At 36.2% G+C, this 16,020-nt stretch overlaps 1 protein-coding gene across 2 annotated transcripts in view; it reads left to right on the forward strand.

The window, feature by feature from the left end:
* LOC149803576 (double-strand break repair protein MRE11-like) overlaps positions 1-16,020 on the forward strand; it is a 62,254-nt gene that overhangs the window by 15,481 nt on the left and 30,753 nt on the right. For both annotated transcript variants that reach the window (XM_089953316.1, XM_089953317.1), the window contains exons 3-5: positions 1,856-1,952; positions 9,671-9,765; positions 15,057-15,148. In XM_089953316.1, the coding sequence (XP_089809442.1) occupies positions 1,856-1,952; positions 9,671-9,765; positions 15,057-15,148 (284 nt within the window). The remainder of the gene's footprint in view (positions 1-1,855; positions 1,953-9,670; positions 9,766-15,056; positions 15,149-16,020) is intronic.

A 16,020-nucleotide genomic window follows, 5' to 3' on the forward strand; every position in this document is an offset into this window, starting at 1 on the left:
ATATGTAAACAATATTTTGTATGCACTGGTTGTATGCCTTTTATAAAACTGACTTCAGAGATTCATATTTTGACTTAAACATGACAATGAAAACAACAAATTGAAAAAGTTGTGCATATAACTTTGTGCCTTTTTGCACAAATTACAAGTGGATATAGGCACAAACAAGCATTATAATACAGAATATTTCATACAACAGCATATTTAAGTGAAACTTTCTATGAAACTTGACATAAAGAAGTAACTTGACAAATAATGAATATACCAAATTATCTGTGGAACATACACAGGATTAACTTTTTCCTATTTAAAAATTCTGTTAAATAACCATCTTTTGTTTAAAAACTACATTTTTTACGCATATAACTTGGACACCAAATCCCATTTAAGATGGCAAGGGGTCATCCATTTAATATGTATGCAAAAATCATAAACCCCACCTGCATACGTACGATTGATGCACACACCCCAATTCTACAGAACAACCTATATTTAATCCATGCAGAAACCATAAAAGATTAATATTAATGTGTTTAATAAAACAGATTGTCCACTGATGTTGAATGTCTGGCTGCATCAAAGACATAAGCTGCACAACTTTAAACAGTTTGTCTAGTGTCTGCTAAAATTCATATGGTTATGTATTAGACAAATTATTATCGAGGTTTCACCCCCACCCCACCCCCGTTTCCTATGTGTGTGTACATTATCAGTAGACCCCATCCATATGCAAGTGTATGCATTTGGGTTACCCCTCTCCATGCGTACTTATTAAATGGGCGGCCCCCAAACGATCTATAACTATTCAAATAAATTAAAACAAAGCATTACATGAGATGTTGGAAAATCCATAACTTCGTAAACAATGTAAATAGAAGCAATATAATCAATTGTGTGGAGAGAAAATATGTAGTTATTTCAAATGGCTCTGCATAAAACTAGAGATAATGAATTTTCATGTTTTAGTCATTAGCGTTACCAAACACAATAGTCCAGAAGATATAGTCAAAGCAGTATAGTACTTGCTGCATTTGGACAAATTTTGCTGCATTAAGTACAAAAGCCATTATTAAGTTAAATGCAACTCTTATAATGCATAAACAGTAACATAGTATGTTGTTCAAGAAATACGGCCAGCCATGCAACTGACATTTTAACAGATTCAGCCAAGCCTACATAAATCGACAGTGACAAAATTTCACTTCTTCAGAAACACCAATTCTGACATTAAAATTACTACAGTGATGCTATATGTTACATAGCCATCCCAGTTGGAGTAACTCATGAGGCACATTAAAAGTGGACAAGTTCATGTGTGAATGATACAATAAATATTTGAATATCAGTTTTCAATTCAAATATTTGCCAAAAATTTATTGAATGTCCTGATATTGATTTTAGCACTTCCTTTTTATGCAGAGAAAGTGGTTTTATATATATGATCTAGGAAAGAAAATTAATCACACCAGTATTAACAGACAATGTATGTAGCAGCTAGATACTCCAAGCCTTTCTTTTCCATCTGCAGTTTCAATTTATGTGTGAATTTGCATTCTCAAGATGATATCAAGTCCACTTGGGACTTTTGTTTAAGTGCTCTAGAAACCTGAACTTTAACTGATTAAAAAGTTCTGAATAAATATAAACTGCTTAAAATAATATTATTTTGGTGAAGTAATCATTGTACATTTAGGTCAAGTAATCATTATACCCTTTGGTGAAGTAATCATTGTACATTTTGGTGAAGTAATCATCATACAGTAGCATTGGTTATTAGCCATGTATTTGATACATGTGAGTACATGTTAATTGATTATGTGGTGTTTTACTGTACTATACCGTCTTGTATTTTCAGAATTAGAACATACAGGAAATAATAAGCAGGATAAAAAACCTCTAATTCGTCTGCGAGTGGACTATAGTGGAGGATTTGAACCCTTTAGTACATACAGGTATGATATGTATGTTCTACCATTTTTGGGGGGACATTTTGATTTGTCTATTTTGGACAAAGAGAAGCTTGCAGCTAGTCTGCTTCACTTAAAATGAGATCACATTGATGCTGTATACTTACAACTAAGATAAGCACACTGCAGTAAGCTTACGGAGATGAGCACACTGCACTGAGCTTACAAACTGAGATGAGCACACTGCAGTAAGCTTACAAACTGAAATAAGCACACTGCAGTAAGCTTACAGAGATGAGCACACTACAGTGAGCTTACAAACTGAGATGAGCACACTGCTCTAAGCTTACAGAGATGAGCACACTGCAGTAAGCTTAGAAACTGAGATGAGCACACTGCAGTAAGCTTAGAAACTGAGATGAGCACACTGCAGTAAGCTTACAAACTGAGACGAGCACACTGCAGTAAGCTTACAAACTGAGGTGAGCACACTGCAGTAAGTTTACAAACTGAGGTGAGCACACTGCAGTAAGTTTAGAAACTGAGGTGAGCACACTGCAGTAAGCTTAGAAACTGATATGAGCACACTGAAATAAGCTTACAAACTGAGGTGAGCAAACTGCAGTAAGCTTACAAACTGAGATGAGCATATTGCTGTATGCTTGCAATGGAGGTGAGCACACTGCTACAACTGTATTTGCTTTCAAAATGAGGTGAGTACACTTACATATGCTTTCAAACTGAGTTGAGCACATTGCTATATGCTTTCAAACTGAGATGAGCAGAATTTTCTCTTTATCCATTTTTTTTTTGTTCTTTATTTTCTTATTCAAACTGACCATGAGACAAAGTGAACCTATGGTATGGTCCTTTGTGTATCATGCTTCACTGATTATGGTTAAATGTTGTGTGTTAAGTTTATTTTTTAAGCTCTGTTCATGCTAGAATCATCAAACTATATGAATATGCATTGCTATTAGCAGCACACTTTAACTGCAAAAGAAGGTCACTGTGACACTTATTTAATATTTTAATGGCATAGCTTAAATTTGGGTGTTTCGCTCATGGCCAAATAGGTTTGTTTGCACCCTTTAAATATATACTATTAAGCTTAGATTCTTGATGTGTACTACACTCTCATCACAAAAGTAGGTCACTGACCTATATTTCATGCCATTGATCTGTATTTCACTCATCACAGACTAGGGTAAAATTTTGTTGTGAGTTTATTGTTTAAATTCTTTTCATGCCAGAGATGGTTGCTCTCCTAGTACCACTCTAACTGTAACCTACATTTCACATTTTAGTGGCTTACAGTACACACATTGCATTAGACTTGAATCACTCCATGCTGTTGTCAATCATGGATTGATTATAGTGATGATTGCGGACATTGTTGCTTGTAATGGACAGATTAAGTTTTATTGCTTCAGTTGAAAGTCATACTCTGCTGTGGTTCAGGAGTGTGCACAGAAGTTGCTCCAGGGCCAAGAGTTATGCAGCAGAAGAAGTAGCTGCTGGTTTTTGTCTCCATCAACTGAGTTAATTTTCCTGCTTGATCCCTTAAGCCTCCCCCCTTGGACTCGAGGGTATCACAAGTGGGGATGCCAGCTAGGACCTGGGCTTATCTCCTGGTAAAGGCCTTATAGGCCTTGGAGCTCAAGTCTCCACCCTAGCAACAATTGTCTCCCATGCTGTTCACTTTTCTCCTATGCTTTGTTCAGTCTCTGGAAGGAAAATCATTGTCCCCACTGGCACTGCAGTGCTTCTTGGAGGCTGTGACAAAAACACCAAGCCATAAGCTCTCTATATCAGTGGTGGATTCTGCAGAGCTTTTCCACCTCTGCAGGGATGCATTTTTGGAGATGTGTAAGATCTTGCTGGACCACAGCAAGAACCTTTTGAGTGCTCTACCACTTGAGGTGGAGACACTTTTTGGGAGGTCTATCCGCCCCCTGTAATATCACAGGATTAGAGGGACCAGTAGCACTGGTCCCAGGTCATGACTCCATGCATGTCAAAACATCCATTTGGCATGACCTCCATTTCCAGAGCCTTTATTGGATGATGGGGGTAAAAGTGGAGCACTTGAGATCTTTACAGATTTGTTTCCTCTGGTATTTCACTGACTGGCTGATACACAATGTCTGCAAGATACTCTGCAAATGACCTATCCCTCTGTTAGTCAACAGTGACTTGTATGGGTCTAATCCTTAACCTAGTGAAGTCAGGTTTCATCCCTTAACAGGACTTTGTCTATAAAGGGGAAAATTTCCTCACAACTCAAGGTAGGGCTTGCATCCCACTAGACATGACCACTCAGATTCTGTCTCATATAGTTGGTCTTATGGTCAAAATTTCGTTGTTGGCTTACCTTTTCTCCTCTCTCCTAAAAACTCGGAACACAGCTCTAGATCTAGTTTCCCTAGGGAGTCTTGACATATGCCTATTCCAATTCCTGCTTGAAGCAAACTGGAAGCTGCACAAGGACCTGCTATAGGCTCAAGATTAGTATGTAATCCCATTTTCTTTAACTACCTAAGTTGGTGGTTAGACTGGGATAATTTCCTGACCAGAGCCCTGATTCAAAGCCATGAACCCAACTCCTTTTTGTACACAGATATATAAGATTTTGGATGGGGCATTCACCTCAAGCCAGGGAGGATTGGGACTTGGGTCTGAGGAAGAAGCAATCCTTCGTATAAAAACCTAGAAATAAAGGTATTGTTTCTAGCCATACAGGAATGTGTCTGCCTCATAAGGTGTCATTATGTTATGGTCACCTTGGACATGTCATTAGTAATGTAACACATGCATTACACCATCTGTTTCTCTTGAACCTTGTCCAAAAGGCAGTCTTGTAGGAGCTCAGTCTCAGAGTCTGCCATATTCCAGGCAAAAGGAATATCCAGGTGTACAGCATGTTCAGATGGGCCATGTGGTCCTCATAGAATGGTTTTTGCACCATTCAGTAGCAGAGATAGTTTTTAATAGCTGTAATGGACAACCACTATTTACAGTGGACACACAATTCGTTGCCCCCTGTGTCCATGTCCATGGTATTGACTGGGCAGTCTAAAATACTTGATGTGTCTACTGTAGGTTAAGTTTTTGTATTTACATCATGACCAGATATTTTTTTTTGCACCTTAGTGTCAAGATCCATGAAACTTAAAATGGGGATGCTTCTTCATCAGTGTGACCCTTATCTAATGCTTCACTGACTTAGGTAAAATTGTGGTTAATGTTAATTTCTGAATTTCTGTTCATGATAGAATAATCAAACTAGATCAGGATGGTAAAGCATCATCAACATCATAGGCCATGGGACTAAAAACTGACCTTTGTGTGAGTGTAGGCCACATAAAACTGACTTGCAGGCCATATCTGGCCCATGGGCCTGTAGTTGGACCACTCTGAACTAGATGATTTGATGTGTCTATTTTAGTACCACACCTTTACAACACAAACAAGTAACTATGACCTACATTTCTCATTTTACCCACTTTGGCTAAGATTTTACATTTATCTCCTGATTGCACAGGTTTTTGGCATGCTATTTTGTAACCATCCTTTCTAGAATCCTGAAACTTGGAGACATATTTTGATGTATACTACACACTCATTTCAGTATTAGGTTATTGTGGCCCATGTGTAATTTTTCTCTGAATATACTTTTTGTTTTCAGTTTATTTCTCAAATTCAGTTTAAGCTCAAGTCATCAGATTAGATTATTGTAAGAATCTCTATTAGTACCCCTGCTTCCAACAAAAGAATGTCATTGTGACCTACATATTTACATCTTACTGACTAAGGTAAAAACTTGAACGTTTACATTGTAAACCAAATAGTTTTTGGACTGTGTATAATACCATAGTATATTTTGACGAATGCTACATCCTCGTCACAAAAGAAGGTCACTGATCCATATCTCATGCCACTGATTTGTGTTGAATCTAATGCTGTTCATTACAGAATCATCAAGTTTGGTTATTGTATGCATGGCTATTAGTACCACATGCTTACAACAAAAGGGTATTGTAACCTACATTTTACTGACTTGTGCTAAGTTTCTGCATTTAGCTCATGACCACATTGCCATTTTATCTACTATATAATACTGTTACATCTGGAATCAAGAAATTTGTCAAGAGTATGCTCTTTGTTGAGTACTACATTCTCATCTTAAACAACAGTATTGTGACCCATATTTCACATACATAGGTTCATTTTTTCTTCTTCTTTTCTAACTGTTCATGCTTGAATCATTAAACTAGACGATTGGATAAATCTCTCTTAGTACTTACCCATACCAAAATAGATTACTGTGACATATATTTCACCACATTATACTGGTTTGGGTTAATTTCTCGCATTTAGCTCGTGTCCATGTGGGTTTTTGGCATGCTGTGTACATATTAACCTTTCTAGAGTCATGGGGATTCATCTTGATGAGCACTTTTCCCTTATTTCAGTAGTAGGTAAATATGACCCATATTTTATGCAACACTGATTTAAATTCTGTGTTTGATGTTCATTTCTCAGAGACTGTTCATGTTAGAATCATGAAAATGATGACATGCATCTATGTTACTACCACTCCTTTACTCACTGTGACCCATATTTCATTTGTTACTGGCATTGGTTATGGTTGTTTCATTGAGCTTGTGACCATTTGAATTTTTGAATGTTATATGAATACTACCTTATGTCAACTATTGAAGCTTGGTGAGAGTGTACATCTTGTTAGATTCTACAACCTCTCTGCAAAAAGAGGTTTCTGTGATCTATATTCCATTCTTCAGTGACTTTGTTGAAAGTTTGTGTTAAAAGGTAATATTTAGGGTGCTGTGTATGTTCTAATAATGAAATTTGATGATTCAATGCAAAGCTATTACAGCTAAAATTAATTTTAAAAAACAACGATTTTTTACTTTTATTAACTCACTGTAGTGCCCATATTTTGATATCATGGAAAAGAATGTTCTTTTTATTGTTTTGTGTTTTATGACTTAAAGCAGGTATGTAGAACAAGTAGGTAGGTGGCTTCATGATATGTCAGCACAATAGTCACTAATGACACTGACAATACAAATGTTTTCAATGATTTTTTTCACCAACATTACCACAAAGTTAAAAGAACCAGTGATAGAAAAACCACTTTAATGAACTGAAAAAGTTCTGCAGCAGCAAAATCTCTAAGGAGGTATGTTTCTCTATCCCACCAATATCAAAAAACTTTTTTTTTTAAAAATGTTTCATTGAAAGCTACAGAACTCTATCAGATTAGTCCACGACTCATTAGATCTTCTGCCTCTGCTATTTTAGACAGCATAACATTCATAATCAATTTAAGTATTGCAACTTCATCTGTCCCCAAAATATGGAAAATGCGAAATTAACTTCTATTTACAAATCTGGTTCTAAGAATGATGCTGATAACTACTGGCCAATCTCAATACTACCGAATTTGTCAAAATTGATTGAAAAACATGTCCACAACTCATTCATCGTGTCATGTTTAACCAAACACTTGCTGTTACACCCTAATCAATCAAGCTTTAGACAGAAACATTCATGTGAGACTGCCTTGGTCTACCTAACTGATAAATGGCTTCAAGCACTTGATTAAGGTAGAATAATAGGATCTGTATTTATAAATTTCAGGAAAGCTTTTCACATGGTGTATCATGAAATCCTTTTGAAGAAACTGAAAATCTACCAATGTGATGAAACCACAGTTAGATGGTTTACTTCATACTTATGTGAGAGAACACAACATGTTTATATAAATAATGTTCTGTCTGAACCTGGAACAATTACATATGTAGTAGCACAAGGCTCAATTCTAGGTCCATTACTATTCATTTTATTTATTAATGACCTACCACTTTAACTTAGGGAATCAATATCATCTACACATCTCTATGCAGATAACACAACATTGTCAGACATCCAAAAACACAAAGCATGAACTCCAAATTTCTTTACAGAATGCACTAAGCATACTGGAAAACTGGTGCACATGCAGTGGCATGGTGATAAATAATGGTAAAACTAAAATATAACTAATCTCAACATGGCAGAAAAAGACAGATCTTGATAGTGATGAACTAGGTCTGACATGGAAGGTTAAAAATTTACAAATGGTCTGTCATGATAGATTACTTGGTGTTTTGGTAGATAATAACCTATCATGGACTGAACATATCAAACATATCAATAAAAAAGTCAATTCAAGTTTATGGCTTCTCAGTAGGATAAGACATTTTCTCCCTGAAAGGTACAGAAAACTATTTTATAACAGTTACATACAACCCTGTTTAGACTACTGTAATACAGTATGGGGTAATTCAAATGACAAAAACATAGCAAAGCTGGCACATCTTCAGAAAAGAGCATTTGGGCTAATATCAATTCAGAAAGAAAGCAAAGAAAATTTAGCTGGTAAGTTAAAAATATTGCCTATTAAAGACTGAATCTGTCTGAGAAAAGCCAAATTAATATAGAGGATATCCAATAATAGTTCTCCTGAATATTTACAATCACTGTTCCAGTATAGGCTACCTGGCAATACTCCCCACCTGCGATCCATGACTACCAGATAGTATAAAGTTCCCAAACCAAATAAGGAATTATTCAAAAACATTTTCAGTACTTTGGAACTTTGCTCTGGAATAGTATTCCAGTTGAGATTAGAAATGCCCACTCTATTTCCTTCTTCCAAACCCAATATATCCAGTAGCTTCAGAGATGCAGCTAAAATAAATAAATTACTTTGTATGAGGGCCTCAAGGTAGATTAGTTCTTAGCTAACTGTGTTACCCTCTCTACATAAAGTCATTCTAGTAGCTGTGTAATGGCATTTAAAAGTTCAAATTTAAATTGTTAAATTGGAAAGTTCTAATGTAAGAATGAAGTTTTAAAAAAACCTTTATTAGAAAAGGGGCCAAAGTCAGTTGTGAATTTATTTTCTACATGATAATGTTTACATTGGCTCCAAGTTATTAGTAAAATTAGAGGTGAGATATATATTTGTTTGACACTCTAGTTTAGTTCATGAAGAACATTCCTTTTTTGAATGCTTTTAAAAAAAATACTTGTGTCCAGAATTTTTTTTGCTACTGAAAATCACTGCAAAATTTTTAAAATATGGTATCAGTAGAAATTGGAGGATTGAAAATTTACATCAAAGACAGTAACTCACGATAGCAAGTGCATTTTCCTTATTATTTAGACGCATGGAAAAGTGATAAATTCTTAAGGCAGGTGCTGTTCTTAAAATTCATAGACAGGTAGCTCCAAAAACAGTTGATAAAGCCCTGCTTTGAGTATTGGTCAAATGATGCTGTTGTGGCATCAAATATGGATGAAGATACAAAAATTTAAAAAAACTTGAAACATGTTTTTTTGTTTGCATGTGACCAGCAGCACTGGATGACATTTCTATTAACCCAGATTTCTGGGCCAACTTCTGTTGCATTTATTTGTCTTCTAAGCAAATGTTATTGATCACATGTCCACTTGGGCCATTTGCTCAGGTGGTAGCATGCAGTTGTTATGAAATGATACAGACTTTATTTAATGAAGCTGTTATACCATTTTTGTAACGTATGACAATTTTGTCTTTTTCTTATTAAATGGGAACTAAAGAAATGAAGGGTAAAATTACAGCAATTTTCACAGCTATAAATTGATGTTTAAGAAATGAAAATCAACCATTATTTTTAAAAAAATATTAAGTATATATATATAATTTATAGATTTGGGCAAAAGTTTGTGGATAGAGTTGCCAACCCTAAAGACCTGATTCAGTTCCAGAGGAAGAAAACAATTTCGAAAAAGGAATCCAAAGAAGGTAAAGCAAAATGATATATGCATGGTTTCTCAGACTTAAATGAGTTTCTTGACACAACAAAGTACCATCCATTCAAATGTTTTTCATGTGCTACCAATTTTTGTACATGTTGAGATTTCTAAGAAGCTCAGAATTCACACTAGTTCTTCAAGCAGTTTTGTAGTTGCTGTTTACAATATTGCTTATGCAGCCAAGATCGATATCACCATCACAGTCTCTCAGTTTCCACTTTTACTCAGTAACCAAATATTTGTTAAAAAAATATTTTCTCTATTGTTACCATTACTGGATAATCAAATGTTTTTAAAAAAATATCTTTGAATTTGGTTAAGGCCATGCCATTTATCAGAAATTCTTAACATGCGCACTGTATACAATAACTTAAATAATGCCATTTATTTAAATTGATTGTCAACTCAGTTTTTTCTGTTTTTTACATACAGTTTGACTATTCCAAATATGGTCAAATGATGCCTTGTATTGGTACAAATGGCAGGTAGTTGGAGTGAGAGTGTATGTTGATGCTTTCACATCAGTTTCTTCGATCATAAATAAGACTGTTTACTGCCGCCACTGACTGGATGAAATAATTCCAATGCCTAGTAATGTAGTCTCAGACAATAAAGCAGTTTTGATCTGATATTTTTCGATCTCTATATAAAACAACTCATTAGTTATGTATTGGGCTTATGCGGCTCGTATCAGTCTCTTTCCCTTGTACAACAGATTATTTAAAGGATGAGCCTTATACCTGTTAATTTAATGTTAAAAATGAATCCAGGGCTGACATTGCTAATATTTTAAAAATGTCTTAAAAATATTATCTTCAAAGATAGTACCAAAAAATGTAACATAAAAGATGAGATCTTTTTTAAACTAAGAATTTTGTGTAGTAAAAGAAATGGTCATTTTTCACATCAGTAAGATAAGAGGCTTCAGTAAAAAATGTGATGCAAGTATTAATTGGTGTTAAGTAAAGAGGTCCTTTAGAATTGTTCTTTATTTGCCAAGATTAATGCTGCAAAACCCTTTTTTTATTTAAGAAATCTACAGTAAACTCACTTTAGTTGTCATAAAATTATGTGTCCTTTTCCTTTTGACACATTTTTAATGTTTATTATCAAGTAAAAATTTGTTACAGATATCGAAAAAATTATTCACCTTTTTATTCCTTAAGAATTTTAAAACATATCAGAATTCACAGACATGGTTGAGACTGTATCAAAAATTGCACAGAAATCTACATGCTGAAGTACAATCTCACATGGGTTGGTATGGAAGCACAAGGATGTTCAGGTGCATTTATATCAAAATTTAGTTGTCTTCATCTGTAAAATCAAATTATTAAATGTATTAAAATCTGGAGTCAATTGTGTTATAGAAAAGGACCCTTGACAGTTTGGACTCATTAACTGTGTTTTTCAAATGTTTTTTTGTGTATTTTTCATTAATTGAAATTGCTATTGCATCAGCTACACTTGGCTTAGCTATCTTTGTTAGAGGTATTGGTTAACAAGAACTAACATGACACCTTCATTTCTGTGTCAAATTCAATATCTTTGACAGTGGTCAATTAACCGTAGAATATGTATCATAACAACCCGTTTTGAATAACTGTAAAATAACATCAATTATTTCTTTGCTGTTTCTTTTCCTGGGTCTAGTCCCAGTCCAAGGTGAATAGTTTCTCCTCCAATTTGTAATTTGAGATCTGAAACAAAATTAACCTCAGTCCCAGTTTAGTGCCATAATTACTTCCTTCATTCTGAGTATTGTTCTTCTTTCCTTAGACTTTGTGAAGTTTAAACATATCTCTGTGCTCATAAGATTGTCTTGTGTTTTAATTTAATTCAGCTCCATTTCACTGTTGCAATTGCCCGTTTCTCACCTGTCTTTGCTCTTTTTACAGTTTTTGATGTCCCTCTTTGTCTTTATTAATTTGAGTGTACATGTTAGTTTAACGGTGGTTCATTAATTTCTCTCCTCCCCCCCCCCCAGTTTGGTAGCGGTGTTAGGGTACATATTATCCAGTACTGTTTTGTTCCTGTTGTTTCTCTGCTTTTAATAGTTTTTTTCAACCTTTTAGCATTGCACAACATGTTGTCAAATGCAGCCAAGGTTTCTTGCTAAACCATCCCACCTATTAGCGTGTACAGAGTGTGCTCACATACCAGATTCTTTCTACACATAGTGGTCAGATGAGGTGCTGGACCTAGCAGAGAACCACACCTTTGCAGGAGCTGGAAGAAAGGAGCTGCCCCCTCATCTTCTCCATTGGACCCCTTGATGCTTCAGACAAATTAGTAGCATTTGCCAGTGTTAAGAAGTCACCAGCTTGCTGATCCTGGAAGGGTTCAGCAGCATTTTCTGGAGTAGGGACATTGCCAACACACCAGTCAAGAAGGAGTCAGTGGCACATTCCAATTCAGTAAAGTTCCCAGCTCACCAATCCTGGAAGGGATCATTGGCACTTCTAGTTCAAGGAAGTCACAAGCATATCAATCTTGCACTTTGAAGTTCAAGGAAGTTGCCAGCACACCAATCCCAGGAGGGATCAAGGGCACTTTCTGGTGTAAAGGAGACACTGGCAACTCCAAGCAAGTCCCACCTTTCATGCCTTAAAAAAGCATGGTCTTCTACTGTCTAGTTCAGTGGGTTGAGGTCCTCAATGAAGTTACCAGGATAGGGATTCCTCACAGTGATCATTGTGAGGCCACTGTTCACCAGGTATCTTTTACTGGGCGTCATGTGATGGTACTGAGCATTGAGCAAGGCAACAGATACTGGTCAAAAAGAAGAGGACTTGCACAGCACTTCCACCCCTACTTCCCCAATTGTTTTCTAAATCCCTACAGGGCTTGGGTATTCCCACATCCAGGAGGTGTGTCTGGAATGTCTACCTTTCTCCCTTATGGTTCATGGATGAGATTCCCATGGCTCCATTGGTAAGTTGACTGGGCAAGTGGTAGTCCATCCCTGTCCCCTCCTTCAGCTTCATTAATCAAAGCTTTTTTATGTTGAGCACTTTCTTTTTGCATACATTTGTATCAAAGAATGCCAGTTTGTTAACCCTTTACTTCATGCAAGCGTCTTTGGATGCCTCTACTCCATTCACATGGAAGCGCCTTTTGATGCCTCTACTCCATTCGCATGGAAGCGCCTTTTGACGCCTCTAGACGCCAGCTGTAAACATCAGCTATTTTGAGCTGGTTTTCGTAGCGCCGCCTTCAGGGAAAACCCACCTATTAGATACTACATTCATTTCTGTGAATGACAATTACGTCAGATCACATGATCACTGTTTATGCACTGGTCGATATTTGCTATTTAAAGTAACTGGGTCGTAATCTCCACTCTCCAAAATGGCGGTCACGGATTTCATTCAGTACTTACAAAGTTTTCACGATTAGAATCACAACTATGAAAGATTCAATAACTTAGGTAAAGGCTCTGATATTGATGTAAGCAGCAATTAGTTTTTATAAATTATCAAATTTAGATGACTTAGTGATGTAGACGCAGACGAAAAACACATAAATTTCGAGTATGGGAAATGGCAGCTACGGTTAGTCACGCAGCCACACTGACATGATGGTGAACGAGTTCTCTCAAGATTTTAAAGCACATAAAAAATTCTTCCGTGAAAAATAATTACACAGCTATAACAATCGGACTTTATTCTTAATTTTTTTTACATATAATAGATGTGTACCAAAAATGTAAAATGGTTAAAATTGCTGTTAAACGTAACATACACTACATTGCTTAACAGTTCAGAGGCAGGATTTCATTCAGTACTTAACGAAGTTTTCATGATTAGAATCACAACAATGAAAGATTCAATAACTTAGGTAAATGCTCTGATATTGGTGTAGGCAGCAATTAGTTTTTATAAATTATCAAATTCAGATGACTTAGTGATGCAGACGCAGACGAAAAACATGTAAATTTCGAGTATGGGAAATGGCAGCTACGGTTGGTCACGCGGCCTCACTGACATGACAGTGAATGAGTTATCTCAAGATTTTAAAGCACGTAAAAAATTCTTCTGTGAAAAATAATTACACAGCTATAACAATCGGACTTTACTCTTAAATTTTTCCACATATAATAGATGTGTACCAAAAATGTAAAATGGTTAAAATTGCTGTTAAACGTAACATACACTACATTGCTTAACAGTTCACAGGCAGGCCTATGCGTATGCGGTCAGCTAGGTAACAGGTGTTCTGTTTATAGTGCACTGCACTTTGTCATTATGCTTTATGAGGTAAAGGGTTAAAATCTACTTTGGTATGGATATTATCCTGTAATAGATTTGTGACCGGCTGTGAGGTCTTGAAGATGGAGTTTGTTACAGAAGGTAATCCACAACAAGTTATACTCAGATATGTGTAGGAAATTGTCAAGTGGAAATAACACCTGGTGAGTGAAGTGTCAGATATTATGACTGAGTCAGGCATTGATTGTTTGCACCATTGTGACCTTACAATAGATTTGTATTTGATTGTCTCAGTCTCAAACTTGTGTGCACATTTCTCACTCTGCAAACTTGGAACCATATTATAATCAGGTTCATCTGTCAACAGTTTGGCTTTTACAGGATAGTTCAGCTTCCAAAGAGCAACTTTGCATCGATTAAATGGATTCCAACCAAATCTAGTGTGCATCTTTATTTTGATGAAATCTTGGTGGTGTTCTGTCCAGGCTTGTAAGCTGCTGGGAGAGCAGAGTTCAATAATCTACAATTCTAACTTCATTCTAATCAGAGTTACAGAAATCCAAAGTTGTTGTTGTTGTTGTTATAGGGTTTAACGCCATTTTTCAGCACACGATAGGCTATACATGGCGGCCAGTATTAATGGTGGAGGAAGAACCCGGGGAAAACCCCGGAAAGAACCACAGACCCACAAGAAGCTACTGGCAAGCTTTCTCACATACCCACATTGGCTGAATCTGAGACTCGAACCCACGCAGACAGAGGTGAGATGGCAATGATCCATAACGGAGAGCGCTTTAGACCACTTGGCCACTTGGGGCCCCAAAATCCAAAGTAAGTGGACTATGAGACACTGCAACAAGTTTTGATAACTTGAGGCTATGTGTGTCTCATTAAAAATTCTTTAACAAAAATGCCTTTTATTATCTGCCTGTTCAAGTCTGCTGTTTTGGAGTTATACCATTTAGTCACATATGCACCTTGATAGTCATGTAATCCTTTTATTTCTGCTTCATCATCATATTTATGTCCCTGCAAATAGAATGTATTGAGATAAATTAAACTTCTGCAGATCTAGAGGGGCTGAAAGGGATCAAAGTGGAGAACCTGGACACCTCACGTGTGGAGGACATGGTCAAGGATTATTTTGCACAGGCTGATCAGGTAAAGAATTGTCAACATGCATCTATCATATTAGCAGGAAATATCCCAGTTGCCCATTTTGGTATACAATTCTTTCATTTCATTGATCTTGCATCTAGAAGATGGTGTGGCATTTGTATCACTTTTCCAGTAATTGCAACCGCTCCAACTGCACGGTGGTTAGAGCGTACGCCATGGATGCGGGAGGTCGTGGGTTCAATCCCTGGCCGAGACATACCAAAGACTTACAAAAATGGTACTAACATCTACCTTGCTTGGTGCTCAGCATTAAGAGGTTAGTGTTAGGACTGGTTTGCCTGGTGTCAGGATAATGTGATGGGGTGGAACATCATGCTGCATGTCTGTGGCATGATGCCCCAGTGCTAGACATCACTATAAACTGCCACAATGCAGACATTGTAGTGATATGACTGAAAAATTGTTAAAGCTACGTTAAAAATCCAAATCACATCACATCACAACATCCAGCAATTGATGTGTCTATATCTACAGTGACATGATTGTAATTTTGTAAGTTTTGTTTTGATTGTTTTGAAATCACATAAATTGGTGTACATCTTAACATGGTTTGCAGCAAGACATGGCAATACCAGTAAACACTATTAAAATTTCCATAGAGAGTGCGCTTTTTATATGTTTGCCATAAGCTAGAGAAAATTATGTTGTTACGAGTCTTTGCTCTTAAAATGAGTAGCAGAAATTAATGAAACGCAATAAGCTTTTAAAAAATGCAACAGATATATTATTTCCCTTGAAAACAAAGTGAAAATGAAAAAAAAGAAAGAACTTTAGGTATTGCAAATTAAATCCAAAATAATCCCAGAATGACAGACACAAGTCCGAATAATTTAAAGTTCTGAGTAAACTTTAGT

This window comes from Sinohyriopsis cumingii, chromosome 3 (genome assembly GCF_028554795.1).
Source record: "Sinohyriopsis cumingii isolate HCF-2022 chromosome 3, ASM2855479v2, whole genome shotgun sequence".
NCBI lineage: Eukaryota > Metazoa > Mollusca > Bivalvia > Unionida > Unionidae > Sinohyriopsis > Sinohyriopsis cumingii.